This window comes from Ipomoea triloba, chromosome 12 (assembly GCF_003576645.1).
Source record: "Ipomoea triloba cultivar NCNSP0323 chromosome 12, ASM357664v1".
Classification (NCBI taxonomy): Eukaryota; Viridiplantae; Streptophyta; class Magnoliopsida; order Solanales; family Convolvulaceae; genus Ipomoea; species Ipomoea triloba.
The window spans coordinates 8,767,141-8,786,328 of NC_044927.1; the positions used below are offsets into that span (position 1 = coordinate 8,767,141).

Below are 19,188 nucleotides of genomic sequence, written 5' to 3' on the forward strand. Positions count from 1 at the left end.
AAATTGAAGAGACTAATATAATCCAAACTGGATCAGATTTGTTTGTGGGCAGACTCATCTGGTCTAAAGTATACATTAATCTACACTTTATTAATAGGAAGAGGAATGATGAGACAGAGAAAACAGCGCGACGCACAAAACAGGAATGATGATGGAGTTGAAACACCCAAAAAAGGCACAAACAAAGCTGAGAAAATAAATGTTCTTTTTTTTTTTTCAAAATAGTCAAAGAATGCGCAATCTATACGTATACTAAGCATAATAATACAGTATATACACAGTTGTCTGCGTTGCATGATCTTCATCAAAAAGGCAAAACCTGCCTATCTATCTACCCGTACAGGAAAGAGAATTCGCTGCTTAAAGTCTCATTGCTTTGAAACAACCAATTCAAAATCACCACTGCCCAGTACTCTCTTTTCTTGAAATTCTTGCGAAGAAAATGGGCGCTCGCTGCTCAAAGTTTTCTTTTTGCTGGTGGCACTCTCACCTCAAGCCTTCCCTTCTCGATTCCTCTGATCTTGGTAACGTGTTTTTTTTTTCTTTTTTTCTTTTTTTTTTTTGTTTTGTTTCTATTTTTGTTGTGGATAAGGTGATGAGTAACCGTGGAGGGTTTTGTTGAAATGGGTTGCAGAGAATGGGGAGAAAAACGCGTGGCCGAGTTTTACGGAGTTCAGTTTCGAGGAGCTGAAAGCCGCGACCAATGGGTTTTGTTTGGACAACATTGTATCAGAGCACGGGGAGAAAGCTCCCAATGTGGTGTTCAAGGGGCAGCTCAGAAATGGGCGATGGATAGCGGTTAAGCGTTTCAACAAGTATGCTTGGCCTGATTCTCGTCAATTCATGGTTAGTGATTAAATTTTGGGTGTTTGATATGATCATAAAGTTTTGTGCTTTTTAAGATTTTGAATGAGATTGTGGGTTCTTGAGGTGGTTTTTGATGTTTAGGATGAGACCAAGACAGTGGGGAGTCTAAGGAGTGAAAGATTGGCCAATCTGATTGGGTGCTGCTGTGAAGGGGAAGAGAGACTGCTGGTGGCAGAGTTTATGACCAATGAGACCCTTGCAAAGCATTTATTTCACTGTTAGTTCTTCTCTTTTTCTTGCTATTTTCATCAAATCTTTGGTAATTGGTAAAGATCCTTTTGTTATGTTAATGTTGATAATCTGTTAGGTAGGTGTTTTCATCAAACCTCATGAAGACTCATAATCTGTTAGGTAGGTTTTTTCATTAGATCATGCTATATTCTTTCTTGGGGTGACAAGGAAAACCCACGGCACCCCGCCTTGTGACCCTAGCCGATAAAAGACCACAATGAGGTCACTGAGGTGAACCTGTATAGGTTGTCCATAGCTGATTGGCTCAAACCAAGAGGGTTAGGCTTCGAACTCATCACCTTGTGGTTACAAGTTTGTATCTTTAGCCATCTTGGATGCGGTTAGCCCCAATCATGCAAGATCCTTTTGTTATGTTAATGTTGATAATTGGAATTACCTCATGAAGACTCATAATCTGTTAGGTAGGTTTTTTAATTAGATCATGCAATATTCTTTCTTGGGGTGACAAGGAAAACCCGCAGCACGGGGTAAACCCGACCATAATGAGGTAAACCAGCCTAGGTTGCCTATAGCTGACAGGCTCAAACCAGGAGGGTTGGGCTTTTACAAGTTTGTATCTTTAGCCATCTTGGATGGGATTAACCCCAATTATGCAATATTCTTTGCCATTGTTCTTGATCATGGTGATTCTGTCCAAAATTTATAAGAGTTGTTTGTAGTAGTATCTTGTTTACAAGACCATTAGATTTTGATCATCTTATTGTCAAGTCTAGGACCACATTTTACTGATGTTAGCCCCATGGACTGCATTGGCATAGGGGAGAGCCAGCCGATGAAATGGGCGATGAGGTTGAGGGTGGCGTTTTACTTAGCACAAGCTTTGGAGTACTGCAGTAGCAAGGGTCGGGCGATATATCATGATCTGAATGCTTACAGAGTCTTGTTTGATCAGGTGAATTTGGCTCCACGCCAATGTATCTATAATTTGGAAGTTATCAGTAATTTGTGTCTCTCATTTCACTTAGTTTTCTGCAGGATGGTAATCCCAGGCTCTCTTGCTTCGGCCTAATGAAGAATAGCAGAGATGGCAAAAGTTATAGCACAAACCTGGCTTTCACCCCACCGGAGTACATGAGGACAGGTCAGTAATCATTTCTCGGTTAACCTTATCATATTAGGTTTTTTTTTTTTTTCTTGGGTGAAAATTTAGGCTAATGTTGAGATTAATTATGCGTATGAATGACAGGAAGAGTGACACCTGAAAGTGTGGTGTATAGCTTTGGGACTATGTTGTTGGACCTTCTGAGTGGCAAACATATTCCCCCAAGCCATGTAAATCCTTGACCACTCTATTCGCATTTTCTTCATAATTCATATATTCTGTAAATTAACAAAATCCATTTTTCATTTGAATGTGATAACGAGAACTCATATATTGCTTCGATGTTGCTTATGCCTGAACCGAGAAACCACTCTTCTTTTTATCCTCTTGCAGGCACTAGATTTAATCCGTGGCAAGAATTTCCTGATGCTAATGGATTCTTGTTTGGAGGGTCATTTTTCTAATGATGATGGAACTCAGCTAGTTCGTTTGGCCACGCGTTGTTTGCAATACGAAGCACGTGAAAGGCCAAACGCAAAGTCTCTTGTTGAGTCTCTTATGCCTCTCCAAAAGGAAACCGAGGTAACCTCAAGGTTTACAATGTTCAGACACTAGACACTACTTGTTCATAAATTTAAAGTTTAATATTCATAAATAAGTATGATCAGAAACTCAAAGCTTAATGTTCGGAAATACCTCCGACGCATTTTTTGGAAAATGAAACAGCACCCTGTACAACGTTGTTCCAGGTGGGGCCCAGCTAGAAAAAGCTTAATGTTCAAAAACTAAACACTAACAATCCCTTTGACACTTATTTGGTTACATGCATTCATTATCAAGGACTGTTGATTTTTCTGAAACTATGTTGATTTCTAAAGCTTCAGAGCGTAATGTACTATCAGGTGCCATCATATGTTTTGTTGGGTATTCCTCATGGAACCGCAAGTCCATCGCAGCCATTGTTGTTGACACCAATGGGTGAAGCATGCTTGAGAGTGGATCTTACCGCATTTCATGAAATATTGGACAAGACTGGATACAAGGATGATGAAGGAATTGCCAACGAGGTTTGTTTTTATGCTCGCAAAAGTTCCCATTCTTTTAGCTTCTGTAGTCCATACTTTCTGAAATACTTTCTAAGTACATGTCAGTCTAACTGTGTTTACTTCAATTATCCAATTTTCCTTCTTTATTTCAAATTAGAAAAGTATATAAGTAAACGTATTTAAATTTGCTTTTTCTTTCTCCAAATTTTCATTTCTCGGGTTATACCCATGTGGTGCATTATAGAATGAGTGTGGGAGGGGACATTTCCCAAAAATTAAGAAAAGAAATCCTGGGAAATAATGGGATATGTATTAATTGTTGAGGAGGTGATATGATGATATGAGTGATGATTATGTTTCTCAACCTTTGACATTACTCTTTGAGCCATGAAAGCTGTCACCTAGCTTTTCCCTGTTGCACCACCAAATAGCATTTTCCATGGGACCGGACCGGACCTACTTTGATATCATTGTCAACCCTCCCAATCTTAGCTGCTTTTTGCTCTCTTGTTCCATTCTATTCATTCTTCTACTTCACCTCTAATCTTGATTCTTGACCATTGATATCATCATATGCAAAAACCAACCTTGAAATGATTTCATAAGCACTTTGCATACCATACTATTCTTGTAGAAGAATGAATATATTGTTGGGTGGAGGCTGGTAAGGGCCAAATCCAGCACCATGTGATTAGGAAGATTGTTGGGCAAAGGCCGGTGAATGGTCAAGTCCAGCACCTTGCCTCTCGAAAATGTGGTGGCAGTATATAAAGAATTTAAAAGGTTGTGTCTTTGCTGTGAGCTATAGCTTTTAGCCCAGTGGTAAACGTTTGATCCTAAAATATATGAACTTTAATGCATTGCAGCTATCGTTCCAAGTATGGACAGACCAGATGCAAGAGACCCTGAATTCCAAGAAGCAAGGCGACTCAGCCTTCCGGGCCAAGGATTTTGCAACCGCTATTGATTGTTACTCGCAGGTAACTCCATTAACGCGGCCACTACTTCTTTAAACACAGCCTTAGCTGCTCGTATTGATGACGAGAGAATTGCGTTGCGTGCAGTTCATTGAGGGTGGAAGTATGGTGTCACCCACTGTTTACGCGAGGCGGTGCTTGTGTTATCTGATGAGCGAGATGGCGCAAGAAGCTCTGGGGGATGCACTTCAGGCTCAAGTAGTTTCGCCGGAATGGCCCACTGCATTCTATCTTCAGGCAACTGCACTGTTCAGCCTGGGGATGGAGAATGATGCTCAGGAGATACTAAAAGAAGCCACCAACTTGGAAGCCAAAAGGAACAAGAATTAGAAGCAGCATTATGTATTTATATTACACACTTGCATTTTCTTTATATTTATTCTTGAATTTATTATATTGCTATCTATATCTCTTTTGGAAGATTGTTTACTGCTTTCATTTGCTGTAAGTTAAAGATTTGATTTACATGTTACAATGAGATTTGCCTCACACCTTGAATTTATCACATAAATTTAGCAAGTAGAGAGATAATTGACCTTTTAAGAGGTCCAAAAGTATACTTCATCTAAAAGTAGGGAGAATTTTTCAACAATACAATTTACTTTCTTCATGAGAAACCAAAGAAATCCATTTGCTTCACTACTTTAGTCAATAGTTATATGTATTTCTGTTTTGGTCTACAAAATCAATCACTTATTCTACTCAACCACTTTGACAAAAGCTCATTTTACTAATTCGGTGATTGATAAACCGTTATAAGTTGCATCTTGCTGTCAGTAAACTTGGAGGCATAAAAGAATAGCAAGAGGTTTTCTCAAGTCAATACAAATTATAGTGTTTGCTAAATGCCAAAATAGATGGGGGGAAACGCAGTTATACTTATTTTCTTCTTCCTATCATCCATGGAGAGATGTTGAAGCAAACTCTTACATAGGAGGACGACCACTACCAAGAAGCTGTCCAACTAGATTAGTCACCTGCAGAAAACATAAAGGGTTGCGTTTAGTTTCTGGAAAAAGGAAAACGAAACAAAAATTGTATTTTTAGCACTGGTTCCCATTTTTCCATCTGGAAAACTGTTTTTCCATTTTTTCGATTTAACAAAGGATTTGAAAAACATATGATGAGTTCTTGCTTTCTAAATTTTTCCAAATACAAAAACATATCAATAATCACTATTATTATTACCCTACAAACTTTCACTTCACTTATTAATCTAGTCATATCATCTAACCAACTACCTATCTATATACCTCTACAACCACCTACCTACCCTATTACCACCCATATCTATTTATCCTCCTATCACCACCACTATCTATATATCCACTACTATGACTACATATAATATTATCTTTTGTATTTTGCTCTACCCATGTTATTAGGGATGACAATAGTCAATAGGTAAGTAATCATCTATTTAGTCATTTTCAAATGTGAATTCGAATACATTTAGAACTACCATAATAAGAATGAATATTAGAAATACCCATTCCGAACCCGATTGACATTCACATATAGTACTTGAAATCATCCCGAAACCTATTATACACAATGTTGCAAAAATCCCGCCTAGAAACCAGTCGACCGCCCAGCGTATCACCTTAAATGGTGGTTTAGACAGCTGGCCGACTAGGCCACTTAAGCGCCGCCTAGGTGCGGACTAGACCTCCTTGGCACCGACTAGGCCGCCTAGTCGGCCAATTAGCTATTGTTCTTTTTTGTAATGAGTTATTTCACTCAAAGCAACATCGTTTTGAGCGAAATAACCCTAAATTGTACAAACTCTAGATATTTTTTTAGGTTAATATTTAATATTTTAGTATTAACTATTAAAGTATTATATAGTTTATAATTATTAGTCTTTAAAAAATTAAAAATACTTTAAAAATTTTTAAAATAAAATAAAATAAAATAAAAATACACGGGCACCTAGGTGCCTATTAATCCCCGCCTAGGCGCCAGGCAGCGCCTAGCAATTTTTTCAACCATGATTACACACACAATCAGATATGGGGATTGCACTACTACCTAAAACCATTTAAAACCCAACTATCAAGTATTTGAACTAGCCATATTAGGGTTCTAGAGGTCAGACACCCCGATATTATTATTTTATTCATTGTCATCCATGAATAGTATTCCTATTGTCCAAATTAAAACTCAGAGAATACCACTCAAAATTTTGAATATTCAAAATAAAACTTAGATATAACCAACTCGATCCAATGCGCACCTAACCACACTACTCGAAATATTGTTATCTACCACTAGCATTATTTGTAGGTTTAAATGAAGAAAAACAATCAATAAACTCGTAGGTTTAAACTTGAAATAACTTCGTATTTTCTCATTTCAAAAATAATATGAAAAATAAATGTTGATAAACACATTTTTTGTTTTTCTATATTTTTTCTAATGGAAAAAAGAAAAAATGAGAAAACTATGGAAATAGGAAACAAAAAAAATGGAAAACAGAAAAAGCACTAAACAGACATTGCAGTCATGTGAGTAAATGATGTCAACTAAAACTCCAAAGATACATAAAAATTGGTTTAAGAAAAACACTGAAATGGTTAGATAACTTATAAATGTGAGTTCTAAGCATTTCAAAGCTGCCTTGGACTAGGTGACGTAATTTTGTTCTTTGAACATTTTGAGACTCCTCTCTAGCCTAGGAAACATAATGTGATGTTGCCTAATCACGGAGGCAAGAAACTCAGATAATAACATCATTATCCCACATGACCTGTAATTTCATCTGATATTTGGTGAAAGTCTTCTATGAAGGGAATATAGAAATAGCATTACAGTGTATGATTAAAAGTAAGATTGTGCCAACCAAAAAAAAAAAAGGAACTTAAGACACATTAAACATGTCACAAAAATATAATAAAATTAAAAAATATATAAGGTTGAAGTTTGGAAGGTTACAAGCCGGGTGCATTATCTAGCGACTGATTAATGGCAATTAACATATTACATTCAATCAACATTTTATCTTGTCTGATTAAAGTGAAGATTTCCATTTAAGAATGGAAAATTAAAGTACATGTGCGAGCAAAAAAAATTATAATGGGTATATTATCTAGCACTGGCTCAACCATTGATCCTATGTAGGGTTAGCCGGTTAGGTGCAAAGTTAAAAACTCACCTGCCAGTATTTGGAAACACAGCGGTCAATGCAACTATTTTCACCCATGTTCAACTCAGATTCCTTATACCTGAGAAGCAATTCAAGATCAATTTCTCAACCTATTCATGAAGCAAAGTGACAAGGCTACAAGTAAAATGTATCAAAACAAACATACTTGTTCTCAATGCACTTTTTGAAACATGTATGGGTAAGCCTGAAGGAAACCAAAAGATGGATTAAAGGATTAGATAAATTATGAATCACAGTAGCATTTTCCCAATATGGAAAAAAAATAAATAAAAATAAAAATAAAAAAGCATTCTTAAGGTAACAAGTGAAGGCATGAAGCCATTAAAAAGCAGTGGAACTCAACATCATTGTTTTCCAATAGGAAAGGAGTGCAACACCTCATCACCCATTGACTTCTGTTTTAAGTAATGTTCTAAACACATGACCATTTACAACAAATTAATAGAGTTTGTATCAGCTATAAATTCAGAAAAAGGGGTTAGAAGATGGTAGTATCAGTTTCAGATCATTTGATTACAATGTTTTACTCCTGGTAGATGAAACTACTTGGTGTAAGGCCAGTCTACAATGGGGTTTCAAAGTCCATTAAAATGCTGCAAAATACCTACTTGTTAAACAATTCCACCCTGTACTCCATCTCTTTCTCTGCCATCCCAAATATCTGCACTCAATAAGAGAGGGGGGTGGGAGGGATTCAGGAAAAAAAACACAAATTGAACGTCTCCCCAAACAATCAAATTAATGAATGGGAAGCATCATATATACCGAAATCCACAAACAGCTCAAAACCAAGCACTGATCACAATCACAGATGATATGTTACAGATACAAAATCGAAACAATACCTGCTCTCTTTCTATGGCAGAAGGGGAATTAGTAGGTGCCATTATGCGTGTAGGTCTGGAGGAACAAAGAACGGTTCACCAAAGTGTCAAACTGGAGTGTATACTTGTATCCTGGAAGAGTGAATTGAGGCGGAAGAGTAAAACCCTAGAAAATAAACACAGAGCTTCAGAAACGAGTTTTAGGTTTAGCAGGGAGTACCCAAAAACCCAAAAAAAATGGTTTTTTTCCTCAATAACGGGAAACAAACTGAAATTTAGACTAAAAAGTTGGATTCCACAGTAGATAGCAACATATTTCTCAAAACTAAAAGGGACAAAGTGATATACTAACGATCTATGACCTGCACAAACAGAATGCATATGCTATAGCAGCTAAAAATCAACTCTCTAAAGAAAGGGCACTGATATGATTCACGAAAACAGTTGAAGAAACAATCAAAAAAAGATTCACAAAATGCCGGAAGCATACGACGTCGAAAATATGAAAAATTATAAGACAAATCACAGGACAACTTACCCGAACACTGACTCGGAGAAGAGGAAGAAATCAAATCAGTGCGGCAGAGGCATTTCTTTGAATAGAGACTTGATAGTATAAAGGAAAGGAAGCCGTAAGGAAAAGAACTATGATGCCATGAATGAATCTTTATGTACCTCCTATGTGTTTTCTCTCTGTCTCTTGCAAAGCGTAGGCTAGGGTTTTTGGGGGTGATCGATGGACTGGGAAGGTAGGCTTCAACGGAGAAATAACACTATTAACACGGAGAATGTAATTTTTAACGGAAAAGTTAACAATGAGTGGTTTTTTAGGGGAGAATATCATATAATCAAGGATAAATTTAGAAATCACTTAAAAAATCTAAAATCTGAGTAATCAGAACCATTCATTTCATTTAATTGTTATAGGCCTAACTTTATTGGCTCTTATTAGTATAGTAGATAGATATAGTAGATTGGGATGCAAACTCAATGGATGCATGCTTTGTATTCTCATGTAGGGATAGCCACAGGGAGAGAAATATGCCCCCAACTCTAACATCCCTGTGGAATTTCTAAGGGGAATCCCATCCTCTTATTTGAGTATATATTATATATGAAATTATACCTATTTAAAAGCTTAAAACATCATTCTCAAACAATTAAAGAGTTAAAATACCAAATTTAACCAAGTTTTGAAAGTAAGCAACACGCCAACACAAACATAATACAAATTACAAGTCACAATTTGGTCAATTAATACATAGAAAATCCATACAATCCAACTCTTCTAAATAAATCAAATAACAAACTAAAATACTTAACATCACTAACATACTAATTACTAGTGTAGTTTATACATATATATATATATATATATATATATATATATATATATAGAGAGAGAGAGAGAGAGAGAGAGCATAGGCATTAGGCAGTGAACTCTGTTTGCATATTATAAGGGAAAAAACTTAACTAATGAACTTTGTTATTGTTGTTTCCTAGGAATGATGAATAATATTACATTCAAGCTTATTATAAATTTACAAATGAGATTGATGCTCATTTAACTTAAAGCGAACATGAAGTTAGTCCATTTAGCTTATTATGAATGATATACTCAAACATTAAAGCAAAGTAAAGTATATATCAAATATGTCCAAAGTTGTATTTTGACCATAGAAAATGACAAAGAACCACTGGGATGGAGCCTGCAGAATTCATACAGAGTATACAGAAGTAACAGAATTCAAAATTCATTGAGTATAAAGAAATATAGGAGTATACAGAAAAATTTACATTAGCAGCCATTCTCATCTTCTGTTAGTCATAGGGAGTATATCATTCAAGTCCCCGACATTACAGAACAATAAAACATAACTACTTTTAAATTACCTCGACGCAGCAGCGGCGGCGGGGAGTTCAAAGCAGCCGGCAGTGTTCTGAAGCGGCGGGATGAGAGCGAGGCTGACGTAGATGATCACGACGGGCCGACGGTGTTCCTCAAATCGGAAGGTTGCGCCACAGAGAGGGTGCGAGACTGCGAGAGGGAGTGAGTGTATTAGACTATTTTAGGTTTAATTGGTTAAGACTTGAGGCCTTCGCAGCCTGTAAGTCTGTAACTGCCGTGAGGCCCGTCAAAGTTGCGGGCCATAAAATTTCAGCCCTTGAGGGCATCCTACGGCAAATTATTCCATGTGCCACCGTCTGTATGGTAACAATTAACAATTTTTGTACATGCAAATAAATTAAAGGCACATCATAAAGTAATTATTGATACATAACATAATAACTTTAGATACATATATATATATATCTGTAATTAACAATTTATGTGTATGTAGTTATCTTGTTATGTGTTTTCAATTATCCTATGACATGCCTTCAATTTATTTACCGATATAGAAATTGTTAGCTGCATATACAGAATGTGTTAATTACACACATAATTCTTGGATCAGAGTTCATAATGTAATATGAACTCTAGCCCATAGTATAACAATTGGCATCCTATAGTGGCATCAATCATTATTGTGTGAACCACACTATCAAATAATATACATTCAGTATAAAAATAATATACATTGTATTTAGGGGATGTACATTATTTGTATACTGAATGTACATTATATTGTAATATAATGTACATTCAGTATACAAATAATGTACATTTAGTATATTAAAAATATACTTTTTGTTATAGTTCACACAACACTATGTGGACCATGGTCCACATAATAATATGACATAGTATGGACCAGTGTTTATCTTACATTATATACCTACTTCAAAATGACATTCAAATTGACCTTGTTTGGTAAAATAGTTAGCATACCAGTCAATTTTAACTTGTTTGGCCACTATTAGTTGTTTGACTTAGTTAAACAACTACACTGAAGTAAACATCAAAGACAAGTTACCTTACAAAATAAATACTACAACAAAACCATATCATGATGATTATTCCTAAATGGTTATGAACACATACACCATACCGACCACTGCAGATAATCTATAGAAGTAAATCAATAAGAGCATCCTTGTCAGTGGGAATATTTCGCGGTTATTGAGGAATTTTTGTAAGTGTGATTAAAAAAGAGAAAATGGGGAGCGACAAATAAAAAATTAAAAAAAAAAAACAAAACAAAACTGAATTCCAAAAAAAAAATTAATGTTAATGTCAGGCGCGCCCTGCGAGCGTGCATTGCACGCGCCAGCTGCCATACGCGCACAGCAAGAGAAAAGCATTAATTTTTAGTTTTTCTTGGGAATCTAAATATACATACTTTATCGAGCTCCCAAATCACTTTTTCTTCATCTCTCTCTTGCCATGGTGTAAGCTTCTTTGACAATAACTCCATATTATCCCTTGATAGGAATGCTCTAATCTTAAAGAAAATACTCAATTTTGAATCATAAGACTGTATCCACACAAGGAATTGAAATGGAGTTGCAATACACTAGTAAAGTGGCAACAATGGTGAAGTTCTAACCTACACGTGTTTTGAGAAAACAAGTATGCCCTATAGGTACGCATCAACAAAGGGACGTTGCATGGTGTTGCAAGCTCACGATCATCTGTGTGAGGGTATTGATTTACTGCCGTGTATAATAGTTGTAGATTTGACTAAGTTTGACCATGACCTCGATCTATCTGTTCAGAACAAGTGTTGTGTGGATGAATATTATTGCATGATATTTGTAACAAAAATATTCATTATAATCTCTTTTATTGTCAATTAAATAGACATGACATGCCAAAGAAATTGTGGTCTAGTGGCACCTGGTTGCACTTCATTTAAGGGGGTGGGTTCGATTCTTAATGGAGACGATATTTTATTTATAAAAAAAAAAATAGACATGACCTACTGCACTCGTGACTTACAAGTGCTATATGACTAATGTATTAATTTAACTGGGTAGTTTTGGACCTCTTAAAAGGCTAGCACCTTTTGGGCCTAATATCGGCTTTGTAAATAGTCTTGCCCCATTCTTGAAAAAAAAAAAAAAAAGTGATTTTTGTGAGAGAATTTTTCATGTAAAAATATTTGCTTTCCTCTGCTCTCATGTGTCCAGTTGGTGGACGGACTAGAGACCAGACATTTGGGCAGTGCAAGGATTCAACCAACCGTTAAAACATGCTCCATGGGTACCAATTTTGAACTCTCTCTTAACGTAAAATTATAGAAAACGTTTATGATACTTATGCTACGTCTATGTGTTTTTCTAACAACTATAACCAAGCTTCTATCCATAATTGAACTAGTTGAAATCGAAAAGTTTTGATTGATTATTTTTAACTAAACTTAATAAACTAAATGCTTGTAATTTCTTAAAATTTGTCTAAACTCAAATTTTTAAACACTAAAAACATATTACTAGTTACTATAGCCACTTGCAATTTTCAAAATCAAATGTCCAAGTTCAAACTTTAGAAATATTTTTTACTAGAAACATGCTCATTTTCGTGTTCGTCATCTCATGGCTCTAAGCTGGACTAAAGCATTACGTCTAGACAAGGTGCAGATTGAAACAGACTCCCTCAAAGTTGTTCAAAGTTTAAAGCAGAATGTTGGGGAGTCCTCATTTCATTTGCTAATTAAGGACATAAAAAATCTATGAGTAGTTTTTCTCTTGTATTTTTTATCTTTCTCTAAACGATCAGCAAATCGGACAACTCATTTCGTAGCTAAGTAGTCCATTTCAACGTCTGATTGTTCAGAGTGGTTTTCTAACCCTCCTCCCTATCTTTATAATGTGTTGCCTTCGGACTTATGTTAATCGAAGGCTTTATTTCAAAAAATAATATTATTTTAAAATATATTAACAAATTACCAGTTGTTTTACTCGTTTAAGCATGAATTTTTCGATTGTTATCGATTTTCATGACCAACAAAAAAATCAATAACCAACCGAAATAATTTTTAAACTAGAAAACTTATAACCAAACTTTTCGAGCAATTAGGCTATCGATCATTAGTTTTTCATTAGATGCGTGTTTTTTTAAAAAAAATAAATAAAATTTTCTCACATCCAACTACAACAAAACTATATCATGATTGTTCCTAATAGGGTATGAACTCATCATAAGTTCATATATAACTTCATCTATAGAAGTAAATCACTAATTAATCTCAAATAAAATACTCATTTTTGAATCATAAGGCGTTATCCACACAAGGAAATGGAGTTGCAGTACACTAGTAAAGTGGCAATTCAACGATGCTACTGAGTTTCTACTTTCTAACCTACATGTGTATTGAGAGGTACGTATCAACAAAGCGACGCTGAAAGCTGTTGCAAGCTCATCACGATCATCTCTGCGAGGCCGTCAGTTTCCAGCCTACCCTACGAAGGGGCGTTAAAGTGGAAGAGCCACGAGATGACGAACGCGAATACCATGCAAGCTAAGAGGAAGTTCAAGAACTTCTGCCCACTCCAGCAACTTCGAGGCTCGGAAGTGGAGGGAGAAGAAGCTGTTCCCGTGGCTGCATTCGTGCTGCCCGCACCATTCGTCTCGTTTGCTTGTAGCTCCGATGACTCGGTGTCGTTTGGACCAACAACGTTACGTGCAATAGAGTTGCAAATTTCACAGGTCCTGGAAAAGCAATTGCGAAATGGTCAAATCTAGAAAAGGAAGAAAATGAATTGAACCAAAGAATGAATATCTATTATTTGTGACCCGGTTGCACCCCATATGGAAGTGGTGGGTTCGAGCCTCAGTGGAGGCGATATTGACTCTTTGCGCTTCAGTAAGTAGCTATGAACAGATACTACATTGTAATAGAGTCAGTAGCACTCAAAAAAACAAAAACAAAAAAAAAAAAAAAAAAANAGCTTCTATCCATAATTGAACTAGTTGAAATCGAAAAGTTTTGATTGATTATTTTTAACTAAACTTAATAAACTAAATGCTTGTAATTTCTTAAAATTTGTCTAAACTCAAATTTTTAAACACTAAAAACATATTACTAGTTACTATAGCCACTTGCAATTTTCAAAATCAAATGTCCAAGTTCAAACTTTAGAAATATTTTTTACTAGAAACATGCTCATTTTCGTGTTCGTCATCTCATGGCTCTAAGCTGGACTAAAGCATTACGTCTAGACAAGGTGCAGATTGAAACAGACTCCCTCAAAGTTGTTCAAAGTTTAAAGCAGAATGTTGGGGAGTCCTCATTTCATTTGCTAATTAAGGACATAAAAAATCTATGAGTAGTTTTTCTCTTGTATTTTTTATCTTTCTCTAAACGATCAGCAAATCGGACAACTCATTTCGTAGCTAAGTAGTCCATTTCAACGTCTGATTGTTCAGAGTGGTTTTCTAACCCTCCTCCCTATCTTTATAATGTGTTGCCTTCGGACTTATGTTAATCGAAGGCTTTATTTCAAAAAATAATATTATTTTAAAATATATTAACAAATTACCAGTTGTTTTACTCGTTTAAGCATGAATTTTTCGATTGTTATCGATTTTCATGACCAACAAAAAAATCAATAACCAACCGAAATAATTTTTAAACTAGAAAACTTATAACCAAACTTTTCGAGCAATTAGGCTATCGATCATTAGTTTTTCATTAGATGCGTGTTTTTTTAAAAAAAATAAATAAAATTTTCTCACATCCAACTACAACAAAACTATATCATGATTGTTCCTAATAGGGTATGAACTCATCATAAGTTCATATATAACTTCATCTATAGAAGTAAATCACTAATTAATCTCAAATAAAATACTCATTTTTGAATCATAAGGCGTTATCCACACAAGGAAATGGAGTTGCAGTACACTAGTAAAGTGGCAATTCAACGATGCTACTGAGTTTCTACTTTCTAACCTACATGTGTATTGAGAGGTACGTATCAACAAAGCGACGCTGAAAGCTGTTGCAAGCTCATCACGATCATCTCTGCGAGGCCGTCAGTTTCCAGCCTACCCTACGAAGGGGCGTTAAAGTGGAAGAGCCACGAGATGACGAACGCGAATACCATGCAAGCTAAGAGGAAGTTCAAGAACTTCTGCCCACTCCAGCAACTTCGAGGCTCGGAAGTGGAGGGAGAAGAAGCTGTTCCCGTGGCTGCATTCGTGCTGCCCGCACCATTCGTCTCGTTTGCTTGTAGCTCCGATGACTCGGTGTCGTTTGGACCAACAACGTTACGTGCAATAGAGTTGCAAATTTCACAGGTCCTGGAAAAGCAATTGCGAAATGGTCAAATCTAGAAAAGGAAGAAAATGAATTGAACCAAAGAATGAATATCTATTATTTGTGACCCGGTTGCACCCCATATGGAAGTGGTGGGTTCGAGCCTCAGTGGAGGCGATATTGACTCTTTGCGCTTCAGTAAGTAGCTATGAACAGATACTACATTGTAATAGAGTCAGTAGCACTCAAAAAAACAAAAAAAAAAAAAAAAAAAAAAAAACTTAGACGTGGCCAAAGGGACTTCTAGGAAGAGTTGTACAAATTTAATGACAAGATCAGAGATAGGTAATAAGTTTTGTCTATATAGGTGGTCCAAAACAAGATAAGGCATTTGCAGAGCTTAGAATTGCACTAAAAAGAACAAATACACCACACACATCACATATATATAGCTTTCTAGTCTTAAACACTTGACATCACACAGTTAAATTCAACGCCTCATATTAGCTGAAAAGGCTCGGGACTCATGAGATGGAACGGGACGGATGACTTAATTTTATATAGCAAGACTTCCAGGGTGACCCTTAAACCATCCAGTAAAGGTGGGCAGCATAAATTTAGGGCAACACAAGTGGCAATAGAAGCCCTTTAGGATCAAAGGCTCATAGCGTGCCGGAAGTGCAGATAATTGAACATTTGCAAACCACAGCAAATCTTAACTAAGCATAAGAGAAAAGGCGTTTTCAACCAAATACATAAGAAAGCACTTGGAATTTACGAATAAAATATGCAAAGCAGGGGAGAGCAGCAAAATCCATCCACTTGCCAGCACAACGGAAGGACTTAATCAACAAGGGTCAAGTCTCCACTTTGATAAAGAAAGCCATCCCAAGTATAAGGACAGAATGGCTAGGAATCTTGGGTGTGATTAGATTTTTTCAAGCTTTAACTTTAGTCGTCTCATATTGGAGCTAAGCTAAATCCAAAAGAGATATTTTCACATTACTTTTCCTGTTATTTAATCTTTTCATTTTATTCCATTCATCTTCTTTATCTACCTGTTTGTCCCAATTAAATACACGAAAGGCATCTCGCCCCGGGCAGGGGAAACAATCATTTATATTTACTTGCAAAAATAATTCTCACAAAACAGATAATAATAATAATAATAAAGTGTATCAAAACATGAATCATTTTGTTATCCCTTTCTACCCCTTAAACATGTGCTACAAGAATCCTAGTAGTAGTGAATAGGACAATCAATAGGAACTATGTACCAGTTGTCTATCAAAGGCATCAAGCAGTAATAATAAAGAACAAAGCAGTCTGGGTTTACCCCAACTAAGATAACTAAGGATAAAATCTTGTAACCACAAGGTCACTAGTTCGAGTCCCAGTTCTCTTAGTTTGAACAGGTCAACTATGGCAACCTAGGCTGGGTCAGATATGAAAACCTAGGCTGGTTTACCTCCTTGTGGACGAGGGTTAGGCCCGTTTTGACAGGTCTACTTGTGGTCCTTTGCTAGTCAAGGTCACAAAGCGTGATTTACTAAGCACACCCTCACCACCCTCACGGCGTATTAGGCTTCTTGGTTTGAGCCAGTTGGCTAGGGGATACTTTTTCTTGTAAAATCCTAAATTTCAATTATAATCAATGACATTTAAGAAGATAAATGGATATAAATACACACATACATATATACATAATGGGAATTAAAAGGGGGGAAAAACAGAAGTGATTGAGGTTATGTTTTGACTTACTTATTTCCTTTGATTTTGAACCAGGTCTCAGCGCAATGCTTATGAGCAGAAGCTAAATCACCTTTGCAAGAACATCCTAGTTGAATCGAAACCCCAGTTTCAGGGCCGGAGCTGTCGAAGCTGAGATGACAAATCCTACAATCTCTCTCAATTTTCCCGAAATGCCCCTTGGTTTCAGCAACCCCTTTCTCCAAATCCACGGAGCAATCGGACTCCGCCGCCGACGAAGCTCGCCGGGAGTCCACAGTCTCCGCTATCTCGGACTCAGACGCACAGGCGAAGCTGCAGTTGTCGCCATCGGCCGTGGAATAGAACTGAGAATAACATGACCCTTCGTCGGCGTCAGAGAAACAGAAGCTTCCCTCCTCCTCCTCACTGGTGGCGCCGCCGGAGGAGTGCCGGCGGCGGTGTTCGCCACATTCCAAATCCATCTCAACGCGCGCCATTTCAAGGACCCAGAGTGAAGGGAAGGCATCAAAGCCTCCAAGATTCAATCTTTAAAGGCATTCAGGGCTAGAAATTTACCAAAACCACTGTGGGTTGTGGATGAGTTGAGGCTAAAGAAAAACTTGACGAAGTTGGTAATGGATCAGGTGACCCACTAACACGCCATTTAATTTATTATATATACCCAGAAATGACAAATTTAAAAGACAAATTTAATGAAATCTACTCTGGAAGTGCTGGAGGGGAGTGTACTGAATGAGTCATGGTGGTTATTGTATTGCTGAGAGAGAGAGAGAAGAAAAGAGACGAGGAGACTCCTCGGCAGCATGAGTGTGGGACCAGTACAGTGCTGCGTGGTGGGGTAGATATGTACTGTGTTGTACTGTAATTATGTTCAGCTGAGCTGAAAGAGATTATGGATATTTGTGTGTATTGATGATTTTAGATTACTTAATTGAGATGACACTTTTGTGATTCTCTTTAAGATTTTTTATGATAGGGTATTAACTCTTTGAAATGTAACAAATAAAAAAATATAGAGTAGATACTTACCTTATAATTTTTTTTTCTTACATTATAAATTTATAATAGAGTTAATTGTACTTAAAAAAAAATTGAGACACTTAACACTAAGCGCAATTTCGCTATTCAATGATTATAAAAGGTACGAAATACTAAATACTATGGATTAGGATTAAAATAATATAAGTGGGGTGTATCAATTGAATGCCTACTCAATTCAATTAATATGGTAATAGAGCATTTTCTAATAAAATGTGAATCCAAAGATTTCTTTCTAAGGAAAAAATCTAACTACTATTAGAATGTGTGAGTGAATAGACTCCAGTTTTTGTGTAATAGTCACGCAAATTACATAAGTGTTTATGTATTACTAGTCCTACAAACTACACATGAAAGGTAAATTGCACTAGAAATATCATGTACGGCGGGTTTAATTGAAAGGTACAAGAGTCAAAGACAAAACCAAAGATTTCTCTTCTTATTGATAGTGGTGAGAGATAGAGTATTTTATACGGTGTTAAAATACAACCAAACTTAATAAATTTAATCTTGCCAAATTCATATGCCCTACAGGATTTCTTTCGTTAAAGAGATCGAGTATTAGCACCAGATACTTGCACATATTCTCCTTAGGTGCATGCTAGAATTATGGGAAAGACTAGAAATTTGAGTCACATCTCTCTTATGTCTAAGGCGGTTATTTCGTGTTTCACAAGTTTGGTTCCAATTTTTGTTGCATCGATGAAGATTTCATGTGAGAATCTTGAACGCGTGCATGATTTATAGCAAAATTAATGGTTAAAACATTTTAGTGAATTTTTTTTTTCACGTTTGTTGTATAGTTGAAGAAATGAATGAGGGAGAGAGAGGGGAAAAAATAAACTTAGTAACTACCCTCACACTCTACTAGGTGTGTGCACCCACTAGGCGTGCAAGTTCTGTGAACAAAATGATATTTTTTCTTTAAAAATTGTGAAAATCGAGACTATTGCAGAAAAATGATGCAAAAAGTTGACAACTACCTAAACGTGTCCACTCACTTTTTTTTTCTTTTTTTCTCCCCTCTAGCTCTCATAACAAAAATCTCTCAAAAAAACTTGAGGGAAATTCCCAGGTCTTTCTCTGTCCATTTAATGGTC

At 36.3% G+C, this 19,188-nt stretch overlaps 3 protein-coding genes across 6 annotated transcripts; 1 reads left to right on the forward strand and 2 right to left on the reverse strand.

Annotated features, from left to right (window-relative positions):
• Positions 1 to 287: 287 nt before the first annotated feature.
• On the forward strand, positions 288 to 4,689 carry LOC115999116 (serine/threonine-protein kinase BSK5-like). The gene is made up of 10 exons (XM_031238887.1): positions 288 to 524; positions 635 to 846; positions 949 to 1,084; positions 1,878 to 2,011; positions 2,095 to 2,200; positions 2,306 to 2,391; positions 2,555 to 2,743; positions 3,064 to 3,228; positions 4,074 to 4,187; positions 4,272 to 4,689. Exons 1-10 carry the CDS (start codon positions 443 to 445, stop codon positions 4,512 to 4,514), a joined length of 1,467 nt encoding a protein of 488 aa, XP_031094747.1. The 5' UTR covers positions 288 to 442; the 3' UTR covers positions 4,515 to 4,689.
• A 76-nt stretch (positions 4,690 to 4,765) lies between these two features.
• LOC115999117 (mitochondrial import inner membrane translocase subunit TIM10-like) lies at positions 4,766 to 10,239 on the reverse strand. 4 transcript variants are annotated; one of them, XM_031238889.1, is made up of 7 exons: positions 10,068 to 10,239; positions 8,850 to 8,928; positions 8,196 to 8,340; positions 7,959 to 8,011; positions 7,496 to 7,534; positions 7,339 to 7,408; positions 4,766 to 5,161 (listed from the first exon to the last, which is right to left on the reverse strand). In XM_031238889.1, the coding sequence occupies exons 3-7, from the start codon at positions 8,235 to 8,237 to the stop codon at positions 5,111 to 5,113; spliced, it is 255 nt and encodes an 84-aa protein (XP_031094749.1). In that variant the 5' UTR covers positions 8,238 to 8,340; positions 8,850 to 8,928; positions 10,068 to 10,239; the 3' UTR covers positions 4,766 to 5,110. The 4 variants fall into 4 exon arrangements, with proteins under 4 accessions (XP_031094749.1, XP_031094751.1, XP_031094748.1 ...); XM_031238891.1 differs by lacking the exon at positions 8,850 to 8,928 and having other exon boundaries at positions 8,196 to 8,306; XM_031238888.1 differs by lacking the exon at positions 8,850 to 8,928 and having other exon boundaries at positions 10,068 to 10,238.
• A 4,635-nt stretch (positions 10,240 to 14,874) lies between these two features.
• LOC115998510 lies at positions 14,875 to 17,858 on the reverse strand. The gene is made up of 2 exons (XM_031238093.1): positions 17,081 to 17,858; positions 14,875 to 15,363 (listed from the first exon to the last, which is right to left on the reverse strand). The coding sequence occupies exons 1-2, from the start codon at positions 17,524 to 17,526 to the stop codon at positions 15,114 to 15,116; spliced, it is 696 nt and encodes a 231-aa protein (XP_031093953.1). The 5' UTR covers positions 17,527 to 17,858; the 3' UTR covers positions 14,875 to 15,113.
• Positions 17,859 to 19,188: the final 1,330 nt, after the last annotated feature.

Bases quoted from the DNA above. Each gene is read 5' to 3' on its own strand.
- LOC115999116 (XM_031238887.1), top strand. From the start codon at position 443: ATGGGCGCTCGCTGCTCAAAGTTTTCTTTTTGCTGGTGGCACTCTCAC. The intron at 2,201-2,305 runs GTCAGTAATCAT...TATGAATGACAG, and splicing joins ACCGGAGTACATGAGGACAG to GAAGAGTGACACCTGAAAGT. The intron at 3,229-4,073 runs GTTTGTTTTTAT...AATGCATTGCAG, and splicing joins ATGAAGGAATTGCCAACGAG to CTATCGTTCCAAGTATGGAC.
- LOC115999117 (XM_031238891.1), bottom strand. From the start codon at position 8,237: ATGGCACCTACTAATTCCCCTTCTGCCATAGAAAGAGAGCAG. The intron at 7,409-7,495 runs GTATGTTTGTTT...ATTGCTTCTCAG, and splicing joins AAAAAGTGCATTGAGAACAA to GTATAAGGAATCTGAGTTGA. The intron at 5,162-7,338 runs GTGAGTTTTTAA...TGTTTTCTGCAG, and splicing joins GTGTTTCCAAATACTGGCAG to GTGACTAATCTAGTTGGACA.
- LOC115998510 (XM_031238093.1), bottom strand. From the start codon at position 17,526: ATGGCGCGCGTTGAGATGGATTTGGAATGTGGCGAACACCGCCGCCGG. The intron at 15,364-17,080 runs GTAAGTCAAAAC...TTGCTTTTCCAG, and splicing joins TTCAAAATCAAAGGAAATAA to GACCTGTGAAATTTGCAACT.